General features: G+C 48.9%; 1 protein-coding gene across 4 annotated transcripts in view; it reads left to right on the forward strand.

Annotated features, from left to right (window-relative positions):
• ACVR1 (activin A receptor type 1) overlaps positions 1–25,700 on the forward strand; it is a 64,247-nt gene that overhangs the window by 18,914 nt on the left and 19,633 nt on the right. For 2 of the 4 annotated variants that reach the window (XM_074910588.1, XM_074910587.1), the window contains exons 2-4: positions 13,535–13,608; positions 22,804–23,070; positions 23,324–23,541. In XM_074910588.1, the coding sequence (XP_074766689.1) occupies positions 13,535–13,608; positions 22,804–23,070; positions 23,324–23,541 (559 nt within the window). Of the gene's footprint in view, positions 1–435; positions 455–13,534; positions 13,609–22,803; positions 23,071–23,323; positions 23,542–25,700 lie in introns of those variants that run through there. The other 2 variants (XM_074910590.1, XM_074910591.1) reach the window with 2 other exon arrangements.

Genomic DNA, 25,700 nt, shown 5'->3' on the forward strand with positions numbered 1-25,700 from the left:
GCTCCACCTCTTCTGGATGGCCTTGAGCCACAGGTGGTAGCAGCAGTGTCCAGTGAAGGGACCAGCCTAAGTCCACACTGGAGTAAAACTGCTGAAGTGCTTGTTAGGAATATATATGGTGGCCAGGAATGCCATTCCCTGTACTAGTCTATAGGTTGTACGTGTAACAGTCTATCCATTTTCCATGTTATAGTAAATATATAAATATTCTTGTGTCCTGTGTCTATTCCTGACCTGTTCCTCCTGTCACCCTTATTTCTAAAATATGTGAGCAGTTTGTTGCTAAATGATTGCTGCAGTTATGCTTATTTCCTCCTTAATCTCTTTTTTCCCTTTTCCCATTGTTGAGATTAGGAAATGGTCGTTTCTGGTCAGTGGCCTGCTCCCTCCACCGCTTGTCCCTTCCAGCAAGGTGTAGTCCTTCAGAGTTTTCTGACCTCAGTGAACAGCTCTGGTAAGGACACTCCATTCACTTGCCTTAGCACTATCAAGCTAAAAGTTAATAGCGCTGACTCTGACTTGCCTGAGTTACGGAGGAGCCAAGCTGTTACAGCTCTTCTGGTATCTGAGGACTCTCTCTTTGCTGCTTGGAATTGGGAGAAACTTGTCCATGTCACTGTCACTGTGGTTTATTGAGCGAGGGTTTGGTGGTGTGTTTTGGGTGGGTGGGAGGGAACTGGTGTGTGTTGGTGTAATGACAAGAGAGACTTTGAGCATGTGCAGTCTTAGCCTGTTGGACGTGCATGTTAACATCGGCTAGGATTGTAATGATTTCACCCTTTTTGCCTGGTTTTTGCCATGGAAGTGGGAGTACGTGCCTGGAGCCGGCTGGCTGACCAGCTGTGGCTGTGTAGGCACTGCCTGATGCCCTGGAAACACCATCCTCAGAAATCCTACAGGACTGGGCTGTATGAAGAGCTTCAGAATAAATGGGCTGTTGTATATGCTTGCAGGAGGAAGATGCAGAGAGAAAATCTGGGTGTAGGAGACTCCTGCTGCCTACCTTTGTGCTGCTCTGCATTCCTTTGCTCGGCTGCCCGGAGGCAGCAGTGGGGTGTCTTGCTCATGTGGTTCGTGATTCAAGCCAAGCCCAGATGTTTTCATGCCCAGTCTGGCCTATTTTCTGAGAATAATTTTGGATGCCTCAGTCCATTTTATTGTGGTTTCCTTAGCGTCTAGTCCAGCTGAAGTGAAAATTCCTGGCCTAATTGAACGCTCATAGGCAGACATGACAGCTACTGCTTTATCTCTGCAACCTCGTTCCTGCTGACTTCGGAGCGCTCCGACTTAGATCTGCACGGGTGAGAACCTGAGGTTGGTTTTTGTTGCTGTTTTTCTTTGAGTGGAAAGTTTTGCAGCATGAAGCTCAGGAGAGTCTATGTTGTGGCCAGGAGATGGGTGGGAACTCGGTGGATTCCTGTGGAGGTAGATCTGGCCTTGCTGATGGGTCTGGCTTTCCATTTCCACTAAGCAGCAGTAAAGATGTGGGAGCTTTTCTGTCCCAACTGTTGGGACCTCTTCACCAGTGTTAACCATCTGTGCTGACAGGTCGATGACACTAGCTGTCCAGGGCATCCAAAATGTAGTTCCTCATGCCTTTGACAATGTTTTTCACCCCTTTTGTAAGAACAGTTTTTGTGAGAAGTATATTCACTTCTGTAACTTGTGCTGTCTTGTATCCTGTTCAGAATGGCCTGTTAGAGAGGGGGGCCGTTGACCCAAAGCATATTTGGGCACTTCCTTTTTCAGGAGCAGTTGGTGGAGGTTATCTCTGATTTGCTGGATCCTCTGTGTGGAGATGCTGAACCTTGGAAATCACCAGTGGATGTACATCATAAGCTCACTTTAATCGAGGGCATGGCTTTGTTTCTATGTGATCATAGATGAGTTGCTCTCAAGCGGTCCTTCATTTGGAGATCCAAAGCTAGATTTGTCTCTGATAAGACTTTAGGTTGCATTTTACTTGCAGCTGGGAGTATTTGCGAGGTCAGCCATGGTAATTTAGCTGTTAAATAGTAATTTGATTGATTGCTTTTGGCATCTGTAACAGCAATTAAAACAAAAGTCTGGGTAAACATATGGAACAGGTTTCTGAAGATATGCAAGTACAGTCAGGTTTGGCAAGGCCATGTGAGATGCGTGACTTTGAAAGCTTACAGCTCAATAGGTGGAAAGGGAACACTTATAACAACTCTGGAGAGAAGTGTCAGAATTGACGCTTATATTTGGAATAAATATGATGTAGAGAGAGGTGACAAGATGCCCAATTATTAGACTGAGGGTTGCGCAGTACAGTGGGGCTGAACGTTAGCTCTCACTGTGAAAGGGAACTTGTGTTAGTGGGAGAGACGCTGATGTTTGTGAGATCAAGATAGACACGGCTGAAACAGCAACTAAGGAATGTCAGGATGGAGTAATTTGGAAAGAAAGATCTCGGGCTGTTTCAGTGTGCAGGTTGGAACAGTGCTGGGTTAGCGTTGGCAGGTGAGGCTGTCACAGGAGAGACATGAGCAGAGACCTGTGGTGGAGGCTGCAGAGCCCTGTGAAGCCTTGGGTGAGAAGGGAGGACAGCTTGCAGGAGGCATCGAGGAGTGGGAGCAGGGCAAGGGGAGGGATCCCCATGGAGGCTGAGAGCAGAGGGGAAAGCTGTGCTGTGCATGAACAGCAGCAGAAGGAACTCTGAGGTTATTGCCAGTGTGGAGTGGACAGAAGTATCACTGGAGAGTTCTAGGATGGGGAAAACGCCCAATTGTTCTTTACCTTACTAGCTCCTTAAACTCAGCTTTGAGTTATGTTCATCTTACAGTGATGACCAACCTTCTGACATTGTTTCTAGATTTAATGAGGTTCTGTACGCCTCTGCGTGGTAGTGTCCAATTTGCATGATGTCAGCAGAAGAAGAAAGGTTGTGGACCACCATGTCTGTAATGTAACTTGGTTTTGTCTGTACTTTGTACTTAAGAACAGACTAATACAGCTCTGGCCTGTCCAAACAGGCAAGACCAAATTGTAGAACAATATTGTTAAAATTCTGTGGTGGGGTAATATAATCTCTGAAGAATTTTACTTGCTCGTGCAGCAGGGTGTTTCCTTCTTTTCTGGATTGCTAATTGCATTCAGCTTTTTGGACTCCAAAGTAATAGTTAATGAAAGAATCTGATGAGATGAAAGGCTGTTCAGTGACACGTGCCTATGGAGTGTTAGGAACTTCTCGGTCTTGATTGTTCTAAAAATATTTTGTTAAATTAGTATTTGGCTTCCTTTGGCTCGCTGACGTTTGGGAGCAGTTAAGCTTTAAGTGGCATGCAAAACGAATACCCGACTTTTTTGTGTCCCTTAACCTTTCCTACTTTGTAGCAACCCATCACTCCTGAGGAATGCTGTCCTAATCCCAGCCTAACCCGAGTGCCGGCGGTGCAAAGCCGGGCTCTCCCAGAGCGCTGCCTCTGCTCCGTGCCCCTCACCACGGGGCTGTGCGGCTGCACATCGCCCTCCCGCACTGCTCGCTTTTATGGCTTTGGGGGCTCTAGTTGAACAAACGGCTGCGTGTTTGCTCTGTCACGCTGCAGTTACATTATTCTGCCAATGCAATGAAATAGCTAAAAAATATTTTTAAAATCCAGTTTTTATCTAAACACCACGAGTTGCAGTCTGGTTAGGATGCTTGGGCTGAGGGACATAAGTAGAATATTCTTGTGGTAATGACCCTGTGAAAATAACGGTAGAGGTTCAAATTCACCCAGGCAGGCACAATCCTGCAGGGATAATTGATGTGCGAATGAGGGTCCTCACTGGTGGTGAAATACCATCGGGGATAAGGGGTCACCCATGGGGTCACCCACCCGAGAGTCCTGTGATGCTGAGGGAGCTCCCAGCAGCTCCTCCAGTTCCCTCCCTGGGCTTGGCTCTGGGTGTTCCAGCCTGATGGCATCAGGGGCTAAAAATAAAAAGCATTTGCACCCTTAAGGTCCCTGTGTATGGGAAAACACAGAACTGGAGTGTGGTGAGATGCAGCTTGCTTAATACATTTGTAGGAACTAGATTACGTTTTTACCTTTCAGCAGGGCTTGCCAGAGTGAGAGATGGTCTTTAAATGCTGTTCACAGCACAGCTTCTCTACTAAAAGCAAAAAATACCCCACAAAAACTACCCCAAGGGGAAGAAATAAGTATTTAAAGTTTATGTAAAGAAAAAAGGGGGGGGCGGGGAACCAGAAAAATCATAATTTTGAGGAAAAATTAAGATTTTTGGTGAGACTAAAGCTAAAGATTTGTTTTCAGGAATGTTTGTTTTATTGGCTGAAGTGTTCCACAAGAAACTTTCAATGGCCAACCTATGTAATATTTAAATGGCTAATAAAAATAATTTAAAAGCCCTCAGATTAATAGTCATTGATCTCATTGAGACTGTAACTCCAACTGTCTCAGTTTATTGTTAAGATTATAATGCAGTTCTCTGGAAGGGTTAAAACAAACTGTGGGACAGGGCAGTGTGGGGACCTTGGGTGTCTCAGTAGTGTACACAAACCCTGACACGACCTTGGACTTCCATGGGGCTTGACATGGGTGCAGCGGTTCTGGTACCTGGTTTCTGTCCAAGGCACTGATGTAACTTATTTGATCGTCTGGTAAAAGTGCAGTGCAGAGAGCTCCTCTGTCATCCTGTCAGGCAGGCCTTCTCCTGAAACTCTCCCGAGGCTGGCTGTGGTGTTCAGGTTTCCGAGAGCAAAATGTTATTTGGGGATGTAGCAGCAGCTTCTCTTCAGGGGCCTCAGGAAATGGCGGGGACCAGCCTGCCAGGAGGGCGCTCTGCTGACCCAGGCCAATATCCGAGGGGCAGCTGGCAATTGCCTGATGAAAGGAGAGTGAGGAATAAAAACAGGAGCTTTGTTTAGTCTAAAAACAAAACAAAACCCAGAGGAATGTTCTGATGACAGTACTACTTTACTTGACAGATTGTTAGGATTTTGCTTTAAAGAGTATATTGTATGTGGAGAGCTAGGGGGTGATTAAGACCCTACTGTCCGTCTTGCTAATTCTCTTGTAGGGACTGAAGGTGTGTTTTCACTGTCATTTTGTTTGGTTGGTTTTTAAATGAACCTAAGGTTTTGCTGCCAGTGGAGGGATGCATGTCTCTGAGAGAGCTGTGTTCCCACCACCTCTCCCATGCTAGCACTGGCAGCATGGCCTACCTGGGCTGAGCCTTGCCTGGGTAGTCCCAGTGAAGACTAAACAGCGCGTGGTCTGATCTGGTGTACCCCGTATCCCGTGGCCTCGTGGTCGCCGCAGCCAAGAGGCGGGGTGAGAGCCTGCTTGGAGCGATGTCACTCGGCTGAGGCCATGGCTGGACAGCCAGTGTTGGCACTGCTGTGTCTTAGACTGGTCCAAACTGGTTGTGAAACCATATCCTCATAAAACTTGTCTCCGGTCCTGTGGCAGACTCTCTGCCCTTTCTGTGCAGGTATGGATTAAGCGCCGTGTTTCTGCCTGTGCTTCTTGGTTTCCTCACCTGTCAAGACAGACGCACCCAGGATGTGATATAAGCTGTGTTTGATAGGCAGTTTTGAAACGCCTGCAAGCTGTGAATGTGTGTTCCTGCCTGAACTCCTTCGTCACATACACAGATAAAATCTTTAATAAATAAAGTATTACTGTATTGCTGGCTGGATGAAAGCAGGCCGAGTCTCAAAGAGGTAGACTTTTGAGTAAGTTAAAAGTAAGTCACCGTTGCTGTGTGCTTTTTGGGTTTGTGTGGTGACTTTATTTTTCCTAAAGAATGCAGAAACAGCTTTTACAGTCAATTTCTGATAACTTGTTAGTTGAAAATATTTGTGTTTGGGTCTTAATCACAGCTGATGGATAAATCCAGATTTTCTGTTTAGATTAGAGAAGTTTCTATCTTCACTGGAAGGTCTGCCCTGAGATCTGAGAGCAGGTACTGGCTTCTGAGAGAGAACAGCTCCAGGGGGTAAAGTACTGTGTCTTGCAGCAGGATCTGAAAGGGTATTTTCCTTGCCTCTTATGCCCAAGGCCCTGGCAGAAATTAAGTTACCAGATGTTAATGGAAATTGTCTCCACTTTGTGTGGGCACTTGGAGTGGCCTTAGCAAAGTGAGTGGTACCCAAGGTTGTCTGCGACTCTGAATTGCTTCTAAGAGAAAATGTCCAAGAAACTTGGTGCAATGGAGCCTTTTCCATGGCAATTACAGCATGCAGTGTTCCCCTCTGGTAGGAGCTGTCTGTGCCATGCAGCAATAAAACGTATGTAGTATAATAAAGTAACACCTTTGTTTAATGTGAAACGTGATGAGAAGCCACAGTAGTTCCCATATATCTAACAGTGTCTTGAACTGATACCTGCTGGACTGGTCGTTTGGCTGCCTCATGAAACTGCCTGCAAATTCATCTCTGCTGACTTGCCCCTGCAAATGGGACCATGTGGAGCTGGTTCTTTGCACGTGTGGAGCTATGTACCTCACTTCCACGGCGCTCACAGCAGCAGAGCCATAGGCAGTAATCCAGGCAGTGAGCGTTCGAAGGGGTGTTGTGTGTGTAGGCTCAGCAGGGGAAGGCTGTTCATGGTGCAGTGTTAATCCTAGAGAGCTGCCTCCTGGTGAATTGATTTACCCTGCAAGGCAATAAATGATATGGAAGGACACGCCTGCGGCTTCAGAGGCACCAGGAAATTGCAGTACATACTGGGGTTTTTAGATCAATTGAAAATGTATGTTCTTGCATCATGATTTCAGTAAGCTGTCCACTGTGGGCTTGCCTCACGCCCATATTGATGCAGTATCTACACACAACCCGAACTTTTGGACTTGGGCTTTCTACTGACAAGCCACTTCTGTCTCCTTCAACCACGTGGAGATGTTCTGCTGCCCACACACAGGGTTGGAGTCCACCTGCTCCCCAGCCGACCTGCAAAGGAAAGCTAGCATTATTTTTTGGTCTCTCTCTTGTGCACCCTGGACCTTCAGCTGCTCTGCTTCTTCCCAGGGCTTGCCCCTGGCCTGGACACAGGCCAGCCCTGCCTTCCCCCCATTAGAGGAGAGTCTGTACCTGTGCGACTTGTGTCTCCCCTGTCCCGCTTGGGCAGGGGTCCCTGCTGCTTCTGATTCCCTTCTTTGCCTGGGTAAGGGTTTTTCTCTCTTGGCAAAGTGGTTGTGTTGTCCCTCTGTGTTGTCATGTGTCTGTCCCCTCACTCCACAGCCACTGTGACTTGTTTGCTGTGCCACTGCCGCAGCTGGGGTGTCAGCTGGAGCCTCCGGGTGACGGCATGGGCAATAAATGGATTCTTCCTTGCACATGCCAGGAGCGAGACCCAACGGGTTTATTTCTATAAGTGACGCTGGTGCTTTGTTACCTCTTCCTTTTCTTTTAAGGACCAAGGGAGCGGCTCTTCATGAGCATATTAACAGGCATTAACCTCTGAAGGAATAACTTCCATGACATTTTACATTGTTTTCCTCCTGGTGGTTTTATTCTTATTCAGCAGTGTCGTGATTCTGCTTTGCACATGAGGAGAATAGGAGAACCAGGATCTTGCACACTTTCTCAGTTTTAGTGGTCATTTGAATCCGAGACATTCAGCCTTTCAAGGTGGCAATCTTCTGCAAATTTTCTTGAGCTGAAGTGCATTGATGTGTGCCTTGTGCGCTTGCAGGTGGTTGCCAAATGGAGTTTGTGGCTGGCTTCCATCTTGCTGAATTCTGGCAAAAAAGTTTAGCCTTTAAAAGAGGAATACCCAAGGTTGCCATTCCCTGACGTTAGGAATGCCTTTGTGTGTGCTGTTCTGAGGTTGTTAGTTAGTTTGTGTGAGTTTCAATTAAAAAAAGCAAGCTGTGAATTATTGCTTTTAAATGCACATCTTTCCTTCTAAAGACACAGCTGTTGATGAATTTAGCTTGTGTGTGGCTATTGTGGATGGTAGAATTACAATCCAGCACTGTGGATGTTTTCTTTTGATACAAATCTGGTGAGGTACATGCAAAATATGTACAGCCCTTGGGCTCTTGGCGGGTTGCCACCAGGACTGTCAGCGATAGTGTGGGTGCTTCTGATCTCATCAGAAAGGTCTGAGCTCCTCTAATGGTTCATGTTCCCATGTCTGTGTCATGTTGAGATGAAATGTAATCTTAAATTTCTTCACTAATTGGACTTGCTCTTTTGTCTGGTGCAGTCTTTGCTCTGGAGCAGGGTGGTGGCATTGGAGACTAACTGCCGTTTCCCAGCAGCCCGGGCTGGTGTCGCTGGGGTGTTCCGTGTCGCCTTTGCTCTGGTTCTTTTCTCCCCTGCGGCTTCTTGCAGCAGCAATCCCAACAGCCCCAGCCATGGATCCGAGGTCTCTCACCCCAGTGTTGCTGTTGGGCCATAAAGGAATGGTTTGGCAGGGGACAGTTTTCTTGGGATGAAAAGGAAAAGCAGTTTATATGTGCTGTGAAAGTGGAAAAGGTATTGGGGTTTTCAGGACAGACTCTTTAAAGTGTTGGGGCTTTATGAATACAAATGTAAGAATTCTATCGATTCTTACATCTGAAATGAGTAGTCGTGTGTCTGTTGAGTTGGCTGTCCTAACCAAGTATTGTATCTGCCATATGATATGCTTGTTGTTGTTCGTTTATGCTTCTGAAAACACTTTGAGTCCTCCCAAAGCTGGTTTCAGAGCAGATGCTGGCCTGCTCTGGAGCTGGGTTTGCTTTGTCCATGCTTCACAGGGAGTTTTTTAGGAAATCTGGTAGCTGCCACTTTAAAAGAGACTTTTCTCTTGTGACCTATAGCAAGTTTCAGGTTTTCTAATTATATGCTTTTGTAGGAAACAGTTAAAAGTGAAGGATCTTCTTTTCAGGCCCAGGGATGGAGTGGATGGGCACGGTGTGCTGCCTGCGGCTGTGCCCTGCAGTGCCCAGCACGGGTGTGCGGGCAGCATCCCTGGCAGTGACTGTGTCTGGGGCTGCTGCCTGTGCCGGGGACAGTCAGAGCAGTAAGGTTGGCATGTCTAGAAAGGAAAATATTTTGCATTATTTGCTGGTTGCTTTCTAGTTCCTCTTTCTTTATCTGGATTAAATCCCAAGCCTTCCCTTTGCAGAAACTTCTTGTGAAGTCAGACACCAGGTGGTAGTTGGATATCTTGCGGCTCTCTACATCCAGAGCAGCTTCCTGTTGGGTTTTTACTGGAGTGTTTTGCTCTTTCCATTTCCAGAACTTGTGTTTTCTTTCTCTCTAAGTAGTAAATGGAAGAGGTGTGCTGGCTGGTGTCACGAGAACCAGACTTTGGTCCTCATGTATATGTGTTATTAATTACTTTTAAAAAATGATTTCTTTTAAGCAATGGAAGCAGGACTTTTAAACTCGGCCCCTGCTGTGTCTGCAGTTTGCAGCTGGGGTAACCTGCAAGTGAACTAGAGCAAAAGCCTGGCCGCAGTGCTGCGTGTGGTTTCTCTGCCTTCACTTAAAAGGCTGCCGTGGGAGTGCAGATGCAGACTCTAACAACCAGAGCACGCCGCGGCTCCGTCCCCGCCCCAGCACCTGCGGGGGCTCCGCGGGGGCCGGTGCCCAGCGGGACCCTGGCGAGGGGCTGCCCGGCCCCCTGCCCACGGCTGCCTGGCAAGCGGTGTGCTCCCCAGGCTTATTTTTAACTGCTGATTCAACAGGCGCGCAGCCGATACAGCGTGCCCTCAGCAAAATGGCACCCAGCAGGGGATCGTGACACCTCCCGAGGCCCTGGCAGGGTTTCAGCCCTCCAGACAGTGCCTCGGCCGGCGCTGGGTGATGGCATGAGCCGAGAGCGGGCCCCACTGATCCCACCTCAAACGTTCTTTTCTCTTAGAGCAAGGATTAAGGACTTGATGTGGTTTTAATATAGTGAAGAGTTTTATTCCTCATTTTAAAATTTTAGAGTGGATGCACTAGGTCTCAAATAATCTTTGAAAGAAAAATCGGTGTTTGTCAAAGGTCAGAGGCTCCCTCCCAACTCCTCCCCTCCTCTGGTCTCCCAGCCCCAGCAGACCCAGTTGAGGTGGTGTAACTGGGCTGTGCCGTGCCGAGGACTGTGCCAGCAGCTTGCCAAAAGCCCGAGAGCTGTGCTGAGCCTCCACCTAGACGGCGTGGGGTTTTAATTGGTGATAAGTACACACAGGGTGGGTTTTTTATAGGCTGTTGTAAGTATGCACAGCACTTCTCAGCAAAAGCAGACAAAATATTCTTTGAGGCTTTTGGGAAAATGAATGTCTATAGGAACAAAGTTTCATAGAAGCAGGGTTTAAATTCTTAGTATTTGGCTTTTTTCTTTTGAGGGCCATGCATGCTGTGAAATGCAGAAAGTCTGTTAATAGCCTGATTTTTGTTGTTTGCATTTATAATGGGGAAAGTCTGTTCATAATCGTAACCCTCCCAAGAGGCTTGCACAAGTAGTTGCTCCCTAGCGCAGGGCTAAGGCGGGTCCTGCAGCAGCTGCCCTGTCTGTAGGTGCCAGGTGAACCATTTCTGAGCTATTTCTGGCCTGTGGGACCAGGATCTGCTGGAGCAGCCTCTGACCCAGGCCCCCCCTGTGTCCCCCCCATTGCTGCGGCGTGTGCCCCTCCTGCGGCTGTGAGGCAGGGGAGGATGCCAGCCTCCTTTGGGTTAGGCACCGAGAGGCGCTTAGCAACAAAGTTTGGTGCCATCTCAGGTGTGTTACTTGGGCTTTGTTAAAGAGGAACCCTGAACAGTGTTTTGGATGAATGATCAAGCATGACTGTTACTGTAGTTTTGTGGCTTTTCTCCTTATTTGATCCCTTTGGTGGGGACTGGTGAAAATCCTCATACTTGCTGAAGAGCTGCTGGCTGTCTCAGCCTGTGCTGGCTTTGACCTGAAGTGCCGTTATGGGCTGGGGACATGTGGAATTGGAGGGTGGGGAGCTGATTTCAGTTGTGTTACAACTCCCTGTTGAGATGGCAGGTAGTCACCACAGGCCAGCTCCTGTGCGAGGCTGTTTGCCTCTTCAGGGGAGTGCAGTTTGGATTTCCTTCCTCCTCCTGAGAAATACAGGGCGGGGGCTTTGTGTATATGTATGTTTGGGTTTTTTTAGGGAATTGGAATAAACTGTTTGCAAAGAAAACAAATAGGTATATGCAATTTGCAGAGCTTTCCTGGTTTCCATACCGTGGTCTCCTTCCTGTATCTTGAATTTTTCTGCCCTAGCCAGCTCATGTTTCTTGTGTTCAGCCTTCCCTGGCAGAACTGAACTGAACCCATGGCAGGTTCTTCCTCTCCTGCTCTCTGTGCCTCAGCCAGGTTCGCTGGGAGGAAGGGCTGGAACGGCCGAGGGTGGGGGGCTGGGGGGTGGCTAGCAGAGGGAGGCAGCCCCGCTGAGGGGGCCGTGGTGCGTGCGGGTCTCCGAGCCGAGCTGCGGCGTGGGAGGTGGTGTGGTGGCTCCCCACCAGCAGAGAACGGCTGCGGTCGCTCCCTAGTTGGGCGTGGGGGATGTACCACGAATTGCAGATCTGCAGAAAACCCGGCAGCCGCTCTGCGTCTCGGCAGCGTGCCACTGGTTAATGTCTTAACCCGCGCTCTGGTGTTCCACTCTGTCTTGGGGCCGGCCACGTCCCCTGTGCTCGGTGTCCCCGCTGTCCGCAGGGCGCTCTGGGCAGACGGGCTGCCTGTCCTGGCTGGGCCCCCCGAGCGCTCCCCAGCCTTCGGCAGGGCTGGCTGGCCCAGCTCCGCTGCGGCTGCGGGCCGGCATCATTAAAATCAAAGTTTTCTGCCTCTGCTCTTTGAACCACTGATGTGTTGAAAGAAAGAGGGCACGGCTCATGAGCCACCTTTGTCTAGACTTGCAGAGAGCTCTCCGGGTGTGATGCCGAGGAAAACGCTGGTGTAAGCTGTTCAGCCCGAGGAAGCACACGAGGTGGCCGAGGGGGACGGGGTCGCCCTCCTGTCCTGCTGCCGCCCCCCCTGCGGAGCGGTGGGACCCTCAGAGCTGGTTGGGGGCACCGAGCAACTGATAGGTCCTCGGGATAGCCACCTGCTGCTTTAAACTCCCTGTACTGCATTGCTCAGTGGTCTGCAGTGGACACCTCACTTCATTGTGTTTCCCGCATAACTGCTGAAAGTTAAACACCGACACGTGTTGTGAATCTGTCAGGGTGTGCTGGGCACGAGGAAGGCCAAGTTATGTGGCAAAGGGGTATTGGAAGGAGTCTTGCTCCTGGGGGTAAGTGGTGAGCACTGCTTGATCCTTTCTGTGGGGATAAAAACAGAATACTTGGGTTCAGAAACTCCTAGTTGTTTTAACTGATGATGAAGCAATCACTAAAATGTTTTTTATATTCTACAAAACAAATCCATGTCAGGAAATAAATCCAGAAGTAAATGGCTTGGCTTTCATTGACAAGCACTCAAGCAGCCTGTTAATGATTGGGAAAGGCAATAACAGAGGATATCTGAAAGAAAAATGGCAGTATCAAATTAATTTTCAAGTTTCATCTCTTTCACTAGAATCAAATCTGAAAAATGAAGACAAATACTTACACCTAAGAAGAATGTTAACGACTCAGTGCCTTGGTCAAGCAGAGTAACTCTGTTTTGCACATACTTCTAGCTGCTGCTTTTGACTGAAATTTTATAGCACATGGTTAGGCCAGAGCGTCTCTGTAGGAACCAAGCAGCACAAGACAGACGAGCCCTTCTGAGTCATCCAGCTCTGCTTGTTGGGTTAAACCCCAGTGAAGACTGGTTGTAGTTAATATCTCTTCCTTGCTAGTAGTGATCATGTAAATGCAGAGTTTAAGAAACTGCAGAAAAGCTCATTTTCAGAAGCCTGTTAAATAATTCTTATTTCATAGTAAAAAGTGGAGCTTTTATTTTCTTGTAAAGACCAGGTATCCTGGAAAAAGAGAAATACCCAAGAGAATTCCCTCCATTATTTACCGTGTTTGAGGGAGCATGTGCCTCTACTGATACACTGGAAACAGCTGGAGTTTTTACACAAGATGTAGTTACCAGTTTACAACAGCAGGGAAATAAAGCTGGGCCACTCTCTCTCTTCTGAGAGCTGTGTCTCCTGAGATACACCATGCTCTTTCTTGCTATCGAGCAATGGTTTCTGCTGCTTTAAGGAAGTTATCTCGGCCAGACACCTCTGAATCTTTTCTGTTTTCCCTCAAAGCCCAAATAATACAATTCTACAGACCACCTTTCCAGTTCACAGTAATTTAACTTCTTAATACCTGGGTGAAAGGACTTACCTTTGATACGTGCCTGCTTGGTAGGGAAAGAGTTTGTGTTTTCCAGCTAACATGCTCCTGTGTATGCACTCGTTGCGTGTGTGTTTTGATGACTTAAACCCCAAAATCCCAAACCCCTGATTTAAGAAATTGCAATAAGTGATGGATTTGATAAATGAAGGAAATGGCTTGGGAAACAAGATACAGTAAGAGGGAGACTGATCAACCTTGGTTGCTCTGTGTTTACATAAAGGATCGATTTGGGGATGGTTATGTTTTAGGACAGCGGTGAAGGTGTACACAGCTCTCATGTCTCTTCTCTTTCCTCAGCTCTACAATGGTAGATGGAGTTATGATTCTTCCCGTGCTGCTGCTGCTGGCGTTTCCCTCCCCGGGCTGGCAAGGTGAGCGGTGTGCGCGGTGGTGCCGAAGCTGCTGCTGGGGGGGCCGGTGGCGACTCGGCTCTCGGAGCCAACAGCACGGGCAGGTTCCTCTGGGAATGAGATGGTGGTTTTCCCATTTCAGGTTGCTTCCGAGAATATTCACTGCTCCTTTAGACGTGTAGCACGTGTGATGGGTGCAGGCCTTGCCAGGGCCTGGGGAGGGACGTGGGCAGCCCTCTTGGAACGGCGGGTTAGTGAGCTGCGCTGTGAGGGGGCCGAGGGGCGGGTCTGTCACTTCCCTGCTTAAAGCGAAGCTTTTCCTCTGGGAAGGTTCTTGGGAGTAGTTAGTGCAGGCTTTGGACCAGTAAGGTCTTTGGATACAGAAAGTGACTTTTTTATAAAGTCCTTATGCAGTTGTGTGCATGTAAAGGTTTTAGGACATGCAGCGCATTTAAGGTTTGCCTTGGCAAAACAGGAGAAAGGTATTTCCACTGCTGGAGAGAGGCAGGAGTGGGTCATTTGGAGGTCTCCTGGATGCGCTGGGAGGTGACCTCTTGAAAGATGCGTACTTGCTACTTCACAGACAGTCTTTTAAAAATGTTGAATAAAGGTTTTCTGTGAGTAACTTGTTTTTCCTCAATTTTAGATTTTAAATGACTCGAGAGTCATATCTAGTGTGTGTTATGGCAGATACACTCTTCTGTACTTGTGAAATCTCCTTCTGAACTACTCTGCTGAAATGCATTTATTTTCATATGTTGACGCAAATAATAAAAAGCAGGGCATATTAAATGGAATGTTATAATGGATGGCGGAAGGTGAAGATTAAAAATGCACAGAAGTCTAGTGGTTGACTCTAGTCATGTCTCTGAATAGGAAATTGAGACTAAATTTAAAGAGGGAGGAATGTTGGATGAATGTTTGGAAATACATTAAACTGCTAATGTTATTGATACAGTGTTATCTTGAAACAGGGTTCGGGAGCAGTTATCACGCTGTACCTTCTTATCACTCTGGAATTGCAGCTATCTGTTTCTTGAAAATGTTTTCTCAGCTTTCAGAGCTGCTTATATTAAACACCTTAAAGTTAAACCCCCAGCCTTTCACGTCCTCAACATGAAGAGCAGTGGATGGAGAAGAGAAGCCCACGGGAAAGGTGCATATTAAAGCCCAGAGCTCTGGTTACTCTCCCGTGGGTGCGTGTGATCGGCCCCTCGCGCTGCCTGTGCAGTGCAGCCCACAGGGCAGCGTCGCCCTCCCACAGCCCCCCTGCAGGCCTTCGTCACAGCTACTTGGCCTGACCCTGCTTCAAAAAACAGAAGTAGGTTCTAGGGCTCAATCCCTATCTTTTCATTGCAAAGGTGCCACTAAGTGATCAGCAGGAGTTGGGTTACTAACTCCGTACCAAGAGACTTTGTTCTTTCCCCGGCCGTCTGGGCACTGCGGGTGGAGGTGTGGGACCGGGCCTGGCCGGGGAGCAGTGGCAGAGCTGGACTAGCCGTGCTGCCAGGCCGGGCTTTGGGCAGTCTGCGTGGGGCAGGGGCGTGTGTGCAGAGACACGCAGACGTGGTCCTGCTGGGCATCCACGGAGAACAGGGTCTGCTGTTCACCACGTGGAGCTGTTGTGCCGAGAGAGCTCATCCAGTAATACTTTCTAAGGAACTCTGGGCCTGCATTTCTCTCCCACAGTGACAGAGCTCCTGTGAGGGACTTTGTAGAAGAAACGTGACAGTCTTGCTTTGCTTTCCTGGCTTTAGTCCTTCCCTTTTCTTCCCCTCATACTTCCTATGGTGAGTTTTCTTTTTCTGTGAGCCATGACTTGTGTAATGCATGTAAATGATAGTGCTCTTCCCCCTTCTCATGTTTGCTGGTAGAAATGCTGTTCCCTTTCCTTTGGAAATAGTTTCCTACTTGTAAGCTGGTTGTAGAGAAGTGTTCGGGGTGGCAGAAATACCTCGTGGACCCCCCAGCAAATTTTGACAAACTTCTCTCCATCAGGGTTCTGGCCTCTGTACCAGACAGCGGTATCGGGAGGACTCAGCGCTTTGTCCCTTGAGCGTCGCGGTGCACTCGGTGCTCATGAGCTGGCAGCCCACGCTCGGGCTCAGGTGCCCAGAAGCGCAGCCCGGTCGGTACTTGGGGTGTGTTTCAAGGGAGAACATGCCTCTGGACATCATCTGAGGGACTGGAGGGGGATCCTCTGCTGCCTGCCGACATGCTGCGGAGGTGGCCCTGGCACACCCTCACCAGCATGCTTTCCCATGTGCTTTTCTATATTTTTTTTTTAAAAAAAGTTGATGTTTGGGGGGAAAAAATTACTTTTGTCTTCCCTTTGGCCAGAATAACAAGACCAAAAAAAAAAATAGCACAAAGCCTCTGATATATTTTCCGATGTATTTTATCACAGATCAGTGATCATTTCCTTTCACTGTGATTTGGACCAGGTTATGGGTGGTGTTTTTCTTTTTTGATGAGTGAAAAATGTCTGGGCATATCTTTGCATAGCATTCAGGGGCAGATTCTGACTCTTCCTGCATTGCTTCTAGGCTTCAGGAAATGAGATTAAACGTGATCTAAAAAAAAAGTGACCCCCACAACCCAGCCCCCCAAATGAAACACTGTATAGAATTAAGTGCAAAAGTGTGTTTCATCCCTACTTGAGCCCAGAAAACCCTTTTTATTCTGAAGGTTTACTGCAGTGCTTCTGTGTTACTTCTTTATTAGCCCTGTGAAGTGGGGAAGGAGGCTTTTCTTCATTTCCCCAGAAGCTAAACACTGACTAAAGCAGAGCACTTCCTAAATAATGCAAATGCCTACGTGTAAGTGTGAGGTTTTTCACTTACTACCGACTGTGCACAAATGCTGTTTCCTGATCCGATGGCAGCGCTGGGAGCAGGGTGGGTGAAGTGCTGCTGCCGTGTCTGCCCTCTCTCACGGCAGGGGAAGGTGTCCGGGCCGAGCTCTGCTCTGGCTGCCACTGCTCCCCTGCCAAACGTAACCCCTCTCCTGGGTGTGGGAACTGGCGGGGCCGGACAGGGCCTTGTGCCCCGACCAGGCAGCGTTTGGGAGCCACTGAGGCTGCGGGAGCCGCTGCCTGGCCTGTGGGAGCTGGCTCTGGACCAGCCCTGCGCCCGCTCCGGAGCTGGGCCAGGGGCTGTCCCGCTGCAGGGCTGGGCACCTTGGGGCGCTCTGGCCATCGGTGCCACAGCACTGGTGCTTTTCCTGCTTTAGGGCTTTTTGTGATAGGGAGAGCAATAATAAGGATAAACAGCTCGCTCTTAGTGCTGGCAAAGTCAAAGGCTTTTGTTAATAATTTATTTTGTAGGACTTAAGAATTTACAAACTGCCTGGGGAAGCAGTGGAGTCCCCGTCCCTGGAGGTGTCTAAAAGACGTGTAGAGGTGGCACTCGGGGACGTGGTTTAGTGGTGGCCTGGGCAGTGCTGGGGTAACGGTTGGGCTCGGCCATGTGCAGGGTCATTCCAGCCTCAGTGGCTCTGTGATTACTGTTATGGCTGTTGTATACTGCTTGTTACTATATGCACTGAGAAGGAGGAAATAAACCTTTGAATGGCATAGTCATCTTTACAAGCTTATTTTCTGTCTCCCTGAAATTGGCGAACACCAGAAAAGAGCTGTCTAATGTACAATTAAATGGATTCTAAGGAGATATTAATTTCTCCAAGTCTGCTTTCCTTCATCTTCAATTCATTATGATGTGAAGCACTAGCAGATTTCACCTCTTTCCCAGTCCTAGTCATTTAAGAGGAGAAATAATATTGCTGCTTTTAAGTATTCTGACCTCTGAGCCTGAAGTCCCTTTCACCCTACTAGAGATTTCAGCAGCTCTTCAGCAGCTCACGAGCTTCGCCCGGTTTGATTTCCAGGTGTGTGTTTGAGGGGGCCCTGCCCCAAGCTGGGCAGGCAGCCTACCCGGGAGGGTGGCCGCAGCACGGCTGTGCGGGGGCCGGACCCCGGCATGCCGAGGCCGGCGGGTGACGGCAGCGTCTGTGCATGTGCAGAATGCGGCCGTGAGGCACAGCTGCTCCCGCGGGGTCTCCTCTGCTCCCTCCCTGGTGACCGGAGCTGTCACTCCTCGCTCTTGGGTAGGGAGCAATCAGCAGGGGGGGGATGGTTTCCTTCAGCGTAGGCTGTTGGGAGGTCACGTCTCAGCGAGTGAGGGTCATGTTTGCCTTTGTCCACCCGTGGCCACCTGGCTGTTTTTCGAGCCACGTGCTAAGAGCTCACATGGTGTTCTGTAGGTTGTCCCTCCAAACACACGCTCACATGCATGTGCTAGATGTATGTTGTACCTGCACAGTGAGATGTGCTAGCCTTTACATGCAGGGTGAAGTTTAGTCCTGTGGGGAGTTGGACTTGATGGTCCTGATGGGTCCTTCTGACTCAAGCTACTCTGTGGCTTGATGAAGTTTTGGAAGGGCAGGTGTGCAGTGGTGGTGCATTGATAAAAGTAAATTGTTTCATAGTGTTAAAGCCCTTCTGTAAAAGGTACCTGTAATTAGAGACTGTCTTACAAAACAAAATTGAGGTTTATGTGTTTTTACTTTTTTATCCTTAAATTACTTCAGTTCAGTATTGTATTCAATTCAGTATTTGCTGACCATGTCATATAGTTAGCGTGAGCATTTTTTCAAGTCAAGGGTAGTTGAAGAAACTGTGTTGCTGTAGTGCCAATACAAAAAGGTGGCCAAGTGCCTACTGTACTAGCTGTTCTGGCGGAAAATGAACCACTCTTCTAAACGTAAAGAGATCGCCTCAAAATTAAGATGTTACCTGAAACCTATGCGGTGTATCTCTCACAGAATCATCTTGGCTGGAAAAGCCCCTGAAGCTCCTCCAGCCCAACCATGACCCTCCCCCTGACCGTTCCCAACTCCCCCAGATCCCTCAGCGCTGGCTCAGCCCGACTCTTCAACCCCTCCAGGGATCCCGGGGACTCCCCCCTGCCCTGGGCAGCCCATTCCAAGGCCCAACAGCCCCTTCTGCACAGAAATCCTTCCTCAGAGCCAGCCTGACCCTGCCCTGGGCAGCTTGAGGCCATTCCCTCGGGGCCTGGCGCTGGGGCCTTGGCTCCAGAGACTCATCCCCCCTCTCTGCCCCCTCCTGGCAGGGAGTTGCAGAGGGCCAGGAGGTCTCCCCTCAGCCTCCTCTTCTCCAGACTGAACCCCCCCAGTGCCCCCAGCCGCTCCCCAGCAGACCTGTGCTCCAGACCCTGCCCCAGCTCCGTTGCCCTTCTCTGGCCACGCTCGAGTCATTCAATGGCCTTTTTGGGGTGAGGGGCCCAACACTGAACCCAGGAATCGAGGGGCGGCCTCCCCAGTGCCGAGCCCAGGGCTCAGATCCCTTCCCTGTCCCTGCTGGCCAGGCCAGTGCTGACACAAGCCAGGATGCCATTGCCCTCCTTGGCCCCCTGGGCACACTCTGGCTCATTCTCGACCCCCCCAGTCCCTCTCTGACCGGCAGCTCTCCAGCCACTCCTCCCCAGGCCTGTAGCCCTGCTGGGGGTTGTTGTGGCCCAAGGGCAGCCCCCGGCATTTGCCCTCAGTGAAACTCCCCCAGTTGGCCTCAGCCCATGGCTCCAGCCTGCCCAGGTCTCCCTGCAGAGCCTCCCCACCCTCGTGAGTTCAACACTCTCACCCAAGGGGGTGTCATCTGCAAACTGACTGAGGGGGCACTCAATCCCCTCGTGTAGATCATCAATAAAGATGTTAAACAGGAGTGGCCCCAAAACCAAGCCCTGGGGCTCGTGACCGCCCTTCTCTCCTTGGAGAGAAGTTGTTTGGTATTTTCCCAGTTAACAATGTTTACAGTCCAGGAATTGGGTATGAAATGTGAAGTAAAACTCTCCAGATTGCTAAGGCGTTGTGAGACATAAACTCCACGCAGAAGTAAGTTGTAGAGGTGCAAGGAGCCAGAGACACTTGCATATCGCTAACCTGGGTTCTTGGGGCCTTGCAGTTTGGTGTCCTGGGGGCAGGCATGCCTGAGGCTGTGTGACATGGCCTGTGCAGTCCCCGGGGGTTTAAACACTGGACCTGCCAGTTTACCGATTAAAATGTGGAGTGTTTTGGTTCTTGTTCTCTTGAAATACCTAGATAATTAGTCAGCTCTCCAAATTGACTTTCACAAAGTGAATAAGCAAACAAAATAAAAGAGTTTCCATTTTGACGCTTTCCTAATAATGAACTAATAAACTAGTTAATGAGAAGTTAATGCTAATATCTATCTTTGCATAGCAAGTCGCATTTTGTGTGTGTGCACAGTATATACGGGCCAGAAGCGCAGCGCTGAGTCCGTGTATTACAAAACAGAAATACATACAGTGACTGTCTTTAGGTCATGAAAGTATTTTTAAGCTGGGCTGCCTGTGCATGTGCCCAACCGCCGTGGCCATAGCTGGCCGGACAGCCTGGGGCTGTTGAGGAGAGGGAGACCCCCCCCCCCCCCCGACCCCAGAGGGACCCCTGAGTACGCTGGGGGGGTTCATCTGCTTCAGCCAGTGCCCCTTGATCGCAGCTGGCCTATGGCATTTGCTGGTCATGTCTGTCCTGCAGACTTGCCCCCTGAGTTGCCCTCATGAGCTGTGGAGGAGTATCACCCCATCTAGCTCTGCCCCTGCTCCGGGCTGTGCCGTGCCGGTGCAGCTGGCTTCTCTCTGGGCTGTGCCTGGAACATTCAGCAGCCCTTCGCGCCGGCTCTGTGCGCAGCGGCAGGCTCTGGGTGCGGTGCCATGGCCACTGAGGCATCGCCCCGTCTGTCTGCTCTCGGGCTTTTGGCCTGTGGCTCTGCCTTCACTGGTGGCTGGCAGAGGCACGGACGGGAGGGCACAGTCAGTGCTCCGGCTGGTCCTGCAGCCTGCATGAGCCTTCCTCTTTGGGTAAAGCTCAGCTGATGTTTTTGTGTGGCACTGCAGGAGCACTAGGGAGGGAAAGGCTGGCTGGTAATATACCACAGGGTTGGAAAACCCACCAAGTAAAGGAGCAGTCTGGGCATAAGGAATAGTAACAAGTCACGAAGGAGAGCGTTTCCCTTTCGAACCCAGGAGTTCTTCACCAGAAATGTCTCATTTTTACAGCAGGTAGTTGTGTTGGTCGGCGGACACATCAGGATGTGCAGCAGCTCACATGTATGTAGTCAGTGTTACCTGTTTTCGTGCTCTGTTAAATGGCTCTGCAGCCAGTGTGTGATGTTGCCCTGCTCTCCCTGTTTTCAGACCAGAGCAGTCCTCTCAGGAGGAGTAGCAGTGCCTTCATTCACGGCTCGTAAGGGATGGCAGGTTTGCTCTGCTTGCCCAGGCTGCACAGTCGTTCCTGGCCCGTTTAGGGATCACAGAGCTCCTCCAAGAGGTACCATGTGAGGGGAGGTGGTTTTCTGCCGGAACTGCTCCACTGGTTGCAATCAGGTTTGCTCAGTCTTGCAGGGTTCTTGGGTCAAGAGAAGAGGGGGGAGCGTTAGGCTGGATTGGGCTGCAAGCCAGATGAAGTTTCCTTGTAGGCTCGGTACGGCTGTTGGAGGGTGGGCTCGCCGTCCTGCTCTTTATAGCCCCTATTTCTGCCGCTCCTTCAGAACCCAACTGCCTGTTCCTGTGGCCTGCAGCCCTCGGCTCTGCTCGCAGGCCAGTGGTTGTCCGTGGCATCGGGAGCAGCCCGCTCGCTGGAGGGGCCGAGATCCCTGCGGCTCCAGGGCGGCCTGGGCAGGGCTGTCCCTGCTGGGGGTGCGGACCTTGGGCGCTCTGGGGCAGGACGTGACTCGCGGAGGTGTCTGGCTCCGAATGCCTTCGGCAGTTCCAGCCAGCCAAACCAAGATCGAGGCCTTGGGTGTTACGATACCGGTTGTGTTGTACTGCTGCTGTCGTGGGAGGAGAAGGAACAGAACTTTGATTATAGGAACGTTTGGCGTATTTTTTTTCTTTTTAAAAAATTTCCACAAAATTGGCAAACTCATTACTTGGTATGTGTATACCAGTACTTGAAATCAATCAATGTGACAGATGCTGTCTGATTTCAGGATTCTTTCCCTAATTTAGTTTTTGTTAGTGGTTCAGAAATGGAAAATTATATTTGTCTATTTGTTCATTGCGGGAGGAGAGGAGGAAAGCAAAGCGGAAGACAAACTGCGTTATATTCCCAGTGGACAGACTCTAATGATAGGCTTGAGAAAGGCCAACGTGGGGTATGCTCAGCTCCCATTTTGGGAGCGTCCCCTGTAGTTGTGCCTGGAAATGTTTCTTGTGTGTTAGAACTGAAAAAGAGAATGTAAATACGAGTTAAGTGGCCATAAACGTGTGTGTAACAGGGAGGGGTGCCTTGCTCTGTCCTACACAGCCTCCCGCCTTGGCCATCAGTGAGCAGGTTCCTGCGTGGCGCCCCGGGACCAGCGGCCTCGCCCGCAGAGGCCGCAGCGACCCGATGCCCTTCCTGAGAGCGGCTCTGGCAGAGGGGGTGTCCCGCCTAGGCATCTCGGCACGCTTTTCTGAGAATACTTAGTTCCGTTTCCTACTCTGTACATTCACTTAAAAGTTCTTCCTTTTCCTTAGCTGAAGCACCTGGGTTTAGGAGGGAGGTGTCGTACCTGCTGACAGGGTGTGCTGCCTCTCGCTTTACTTTTTACATCCGTGGTTACTGAGACTGGCAAGGTACTGCTCAGAGCCTTCTCCCTGGGGAAGTCGGTCCAGATTTACTTCTCAAGCAAGCTAGTTAAACCCGCTAAATCCTGCGTAGCTGTGTCCACTGCAAATTTAAATGGCCTTAATTTGATTTAAAGTAATTTCCGGAATGCTCGAGAATAGCTATTTCCATACAGAATTATAATGTGGTTTAGCAAATCTGTTTTGAATTTACACTGTTAGGATTTTTCCCTCTGCTGAGTGTCTCTGTGGAGATGACCCTCCCGTGCTGTGTACCCGCAGTAGTGTGTTTGCCAGAGGTGATGTAAAATGTCACTGAACTCTTGAAATTTGAGTACTTGGAGCGGGCAGATACGACTGGTATTTCTTTGATGGTGCAAGCTCATATCTTTGTCTTGCTGAAACGGCTGAATTGCCGTCGTTAGCTCCTACTTGGTGGTTCTTCAGCACTAGCTGCAAGTAATGTTTCTCCCTTTAAACAAAGGGGTTTATTGTCTAATGATTTCATTATCTCTATAGAACTGAAACTAAGAATAAGACGGTGTTTTTCCTCAACTCTCCCCTTCTACAGATGATGAACTGAAGCTAAATATGGTCCACTACGAATGCGTGTGTGAAGGCATGTCCTGTGGGAATGGGGATCGTTGCCAAGGCCAGCAGTGTTTTGCTTCCCTGAGCATTAATGACGGTGCTAAGGTTTACCAGAAAGGCTGCTTCCAAGTCTACGAACAAGGGAAAATGACCTGCAAAACACCTCCCTCTCCTGACCAGGCTGTCGAGTGCTGCCAAGGATACCTGTGCAACATGAACATCACCGCACAATTGCCCTCCTCTAAAGGTGAGAGGTTAATAGTGAATTTTGACAAGGAAAAAAGGGGTCGGCTTTTGGCTAACGTGCTGGGAGCAAGATGGGTTCAGAGCTAGTGAAAGCAAGGGTTAAAGCAAGGGTTTAATCAAGGCTGTGAGGCCTGGTCTTGCATTGTTCCCCGCCAGGGCTCGCTGGCACACCTCCCATGATCGAGATAGTTTTTTTAATCTCTTTATTTTTTTTTTCCTTTTCTTTTCCTCTCCTCTCCCCCCTCCTTTCCAAGGGCAAACCTTTCAAGGAGAAGCTGCGGGTTACAGCATGGAGACACTAATCATCGTTATACTGGCTCCTGTGATCGTGCTGATAGTTTTTTCTGCAGTAGCTGTGCTGATCATCCGGAGAATACAGAAGAACCATATGGAGAGGCTCAATTCTAGGGATGCAGAATATGGCACAATTGAGGGACTCATTGCCTCAAATGTTGGAGACAGCACGTTGGCAGTAAGTAACCTGTGTGCATGGAGAAAATTAGTGTGAGCTCTTCACTCTGAGCTCCCCGCTCGTACCCTCCAGAGGTGGCCACATCAGTAACAGGAGCTTTTGCTGCTGGGGGATGCCACGTATCATCAGGGCTCCTGTGGTGACATCCCTCTGCTTGCACTGGAGTGCAACCAGAAGATAGCTTTTGCAGGTACAGCTCCTTTGACCTGGAGAATTGCTGTAAACCAGAGTCAAACCGTTCGTGCTTCTAAAAGCAGTGTCTGAACAGCAGAACAGTATGCCTGGTTGGTGGGTAGCCTGAAGTGATATGAAAAATGTACTGCACCTTTGGTGTGCAAAAGGCTGCCTGAAAGGCTGGAAGAGGTGTGATGGGAAGGAGAAGATATACAGATATTTTTAACTTTTAAAAACTTCAAACCTGACTCCCATGATCTTAGTAGAAGGGTTCTTGCATGACTAGGAAATTAGTGAACTTTTGTTGACAGAAGAGCGATAGGACTTTTAAAAAATGAGAACCGCTTATTCAAAAATCACTTTTAAAATAAGTTCTTGTTTACACAATCTCTGGAAAATAAAATTACATGGGGAAGTGCTTCCTTTTTAGAGAGTTAATGTATCTTACCTTTTCACTTGAGGTCCAAAGAAAAAGTGTTCCCGGCAGCTTTCCCATGTTTTATCGAAACTGAGCAAGTGAGGCTTCAGAGGCAGCTGGAGTGTTTGTTTCCTGAGACCAACGCAAAGGGAAGTTTCCTTCTCCTTGCATTTCTAAGATAAAATCTCTTCAACATGAAGAGGCTGTAAAACACTTTCAGTGCTTTCCTGCCATCACGTGCTTTCACTGCAGGGTTGAAAAGTGGCTAAACAAAAACGGTCCAAAGGACAAAGATTTTTAATAGTATGCTACTAAAATAAATTGACTAGCTATTTTCTTTCTGTGTTTTGGGCTGCATTTCTGTCTGTAGGAGAGAGAAACAGAAATGGGTATTTAAGTGAGGGATTACCTTCGGTATCTTCCTTAGTCCAATGATTTTTCTAGATGCTGCAGGTTTGTATACATTCAGAGAGCAACGGATGAGAAGCCTGTATGTTAAACACATTTTGGAAAAAAAAAAAAATCAGCTAAGAAAGTCCCTGAGCTGAATGTTCTTGGAGGCTGGGAGAGAGGCAGATTTGCTTCTAGTTCACTCCACTTCTAGTATCCCGGTGCCCCTTTATACTGCCATGTGTATAACTCCTCTAGGTCTGCTACCCCAGTTCACCTCACCTGTAGTACCCTAATAAAGGGCACTGCTTTTGGGTGCAGTCAGAGGAAGAACTGGATCTGGAGGGCCTCAGGGTGGTCGTGCTGGTACCAGAGCTTGGCTTTCCAGCACTAACCCCCCTGGTAAGGCAGAGCAGTGGGAACAGCCTCCCTCCCTCCTAGAGCCTGAAACCTGGCTGCAGGCTCCAGGGTGGTGCGGCCTGCAGCAGCTTTCTGCTCCTGCCCTGCTGTTTTGCTTCAGCTGATTTTTTTCAGATGCATTTGCGCTCTCTAATGAGCCCAGGAGGCCTGATTCTTAAAACAGCCAGTTTTGATACATTCACCATGAACCAGGGATGGGTACAACGGGTTATCTGTCCTTGAGCACCGACTTCCAGCTCTTACCAGTTCTTTATCTTTTATCAGTGCAAGACCATTTCCATTCCATTTGCAAACCTTTTGCACTTCACGTCATTTAATGTTACTTGGAAACGGTGATTGAACCGGAGAAGAGTAAATTAAATTTTTTTTTACAAGAAATTGGAGAAGTTGCTAACTGTAAAAGTTTGGTCTAAAAGGAGCTATTTTGTTTTGTTCTCAGCTGTCAGACCCGCTTAGCTCTGTGATTGCAGTGCCTCTGGTGTGCCTCCTGAGTGCTGCTGGTCTAAAAAAAGTAATTGATAGGTCCTTGTTTCTAAATGTTCATCTGAACACTAAGTCTTTTTAAATTCCGGATTTTTCTTCTCCATTGTGTGCTTTAAATTGCTGGTTTTGTTACACATTAGATTAGTTTACATTGAGGATTAGTCTCCATAGTGTAACAAATGCTTTAAAGCCCTAAGCTTCCTAATGGGGAATGGAAAGAGCTGTGTCCTCTTCAAATCTTGTTTTTACAGTTGCTGCAGATGAGGGTTTTGTC

The sequence above is a fragment of the Athene noctua genome, chromosome 7 (genome assembly GCF_965140245.1).
Source record: "Athene noctua chromosome 7, bAthNoc1.hap1.1, whole genome shotgun sequence".
NCBI lineage: Eukaryota > Metazoa > Chordata > Aves > Strigiformes > Strigidae > Athene > Athene noctua.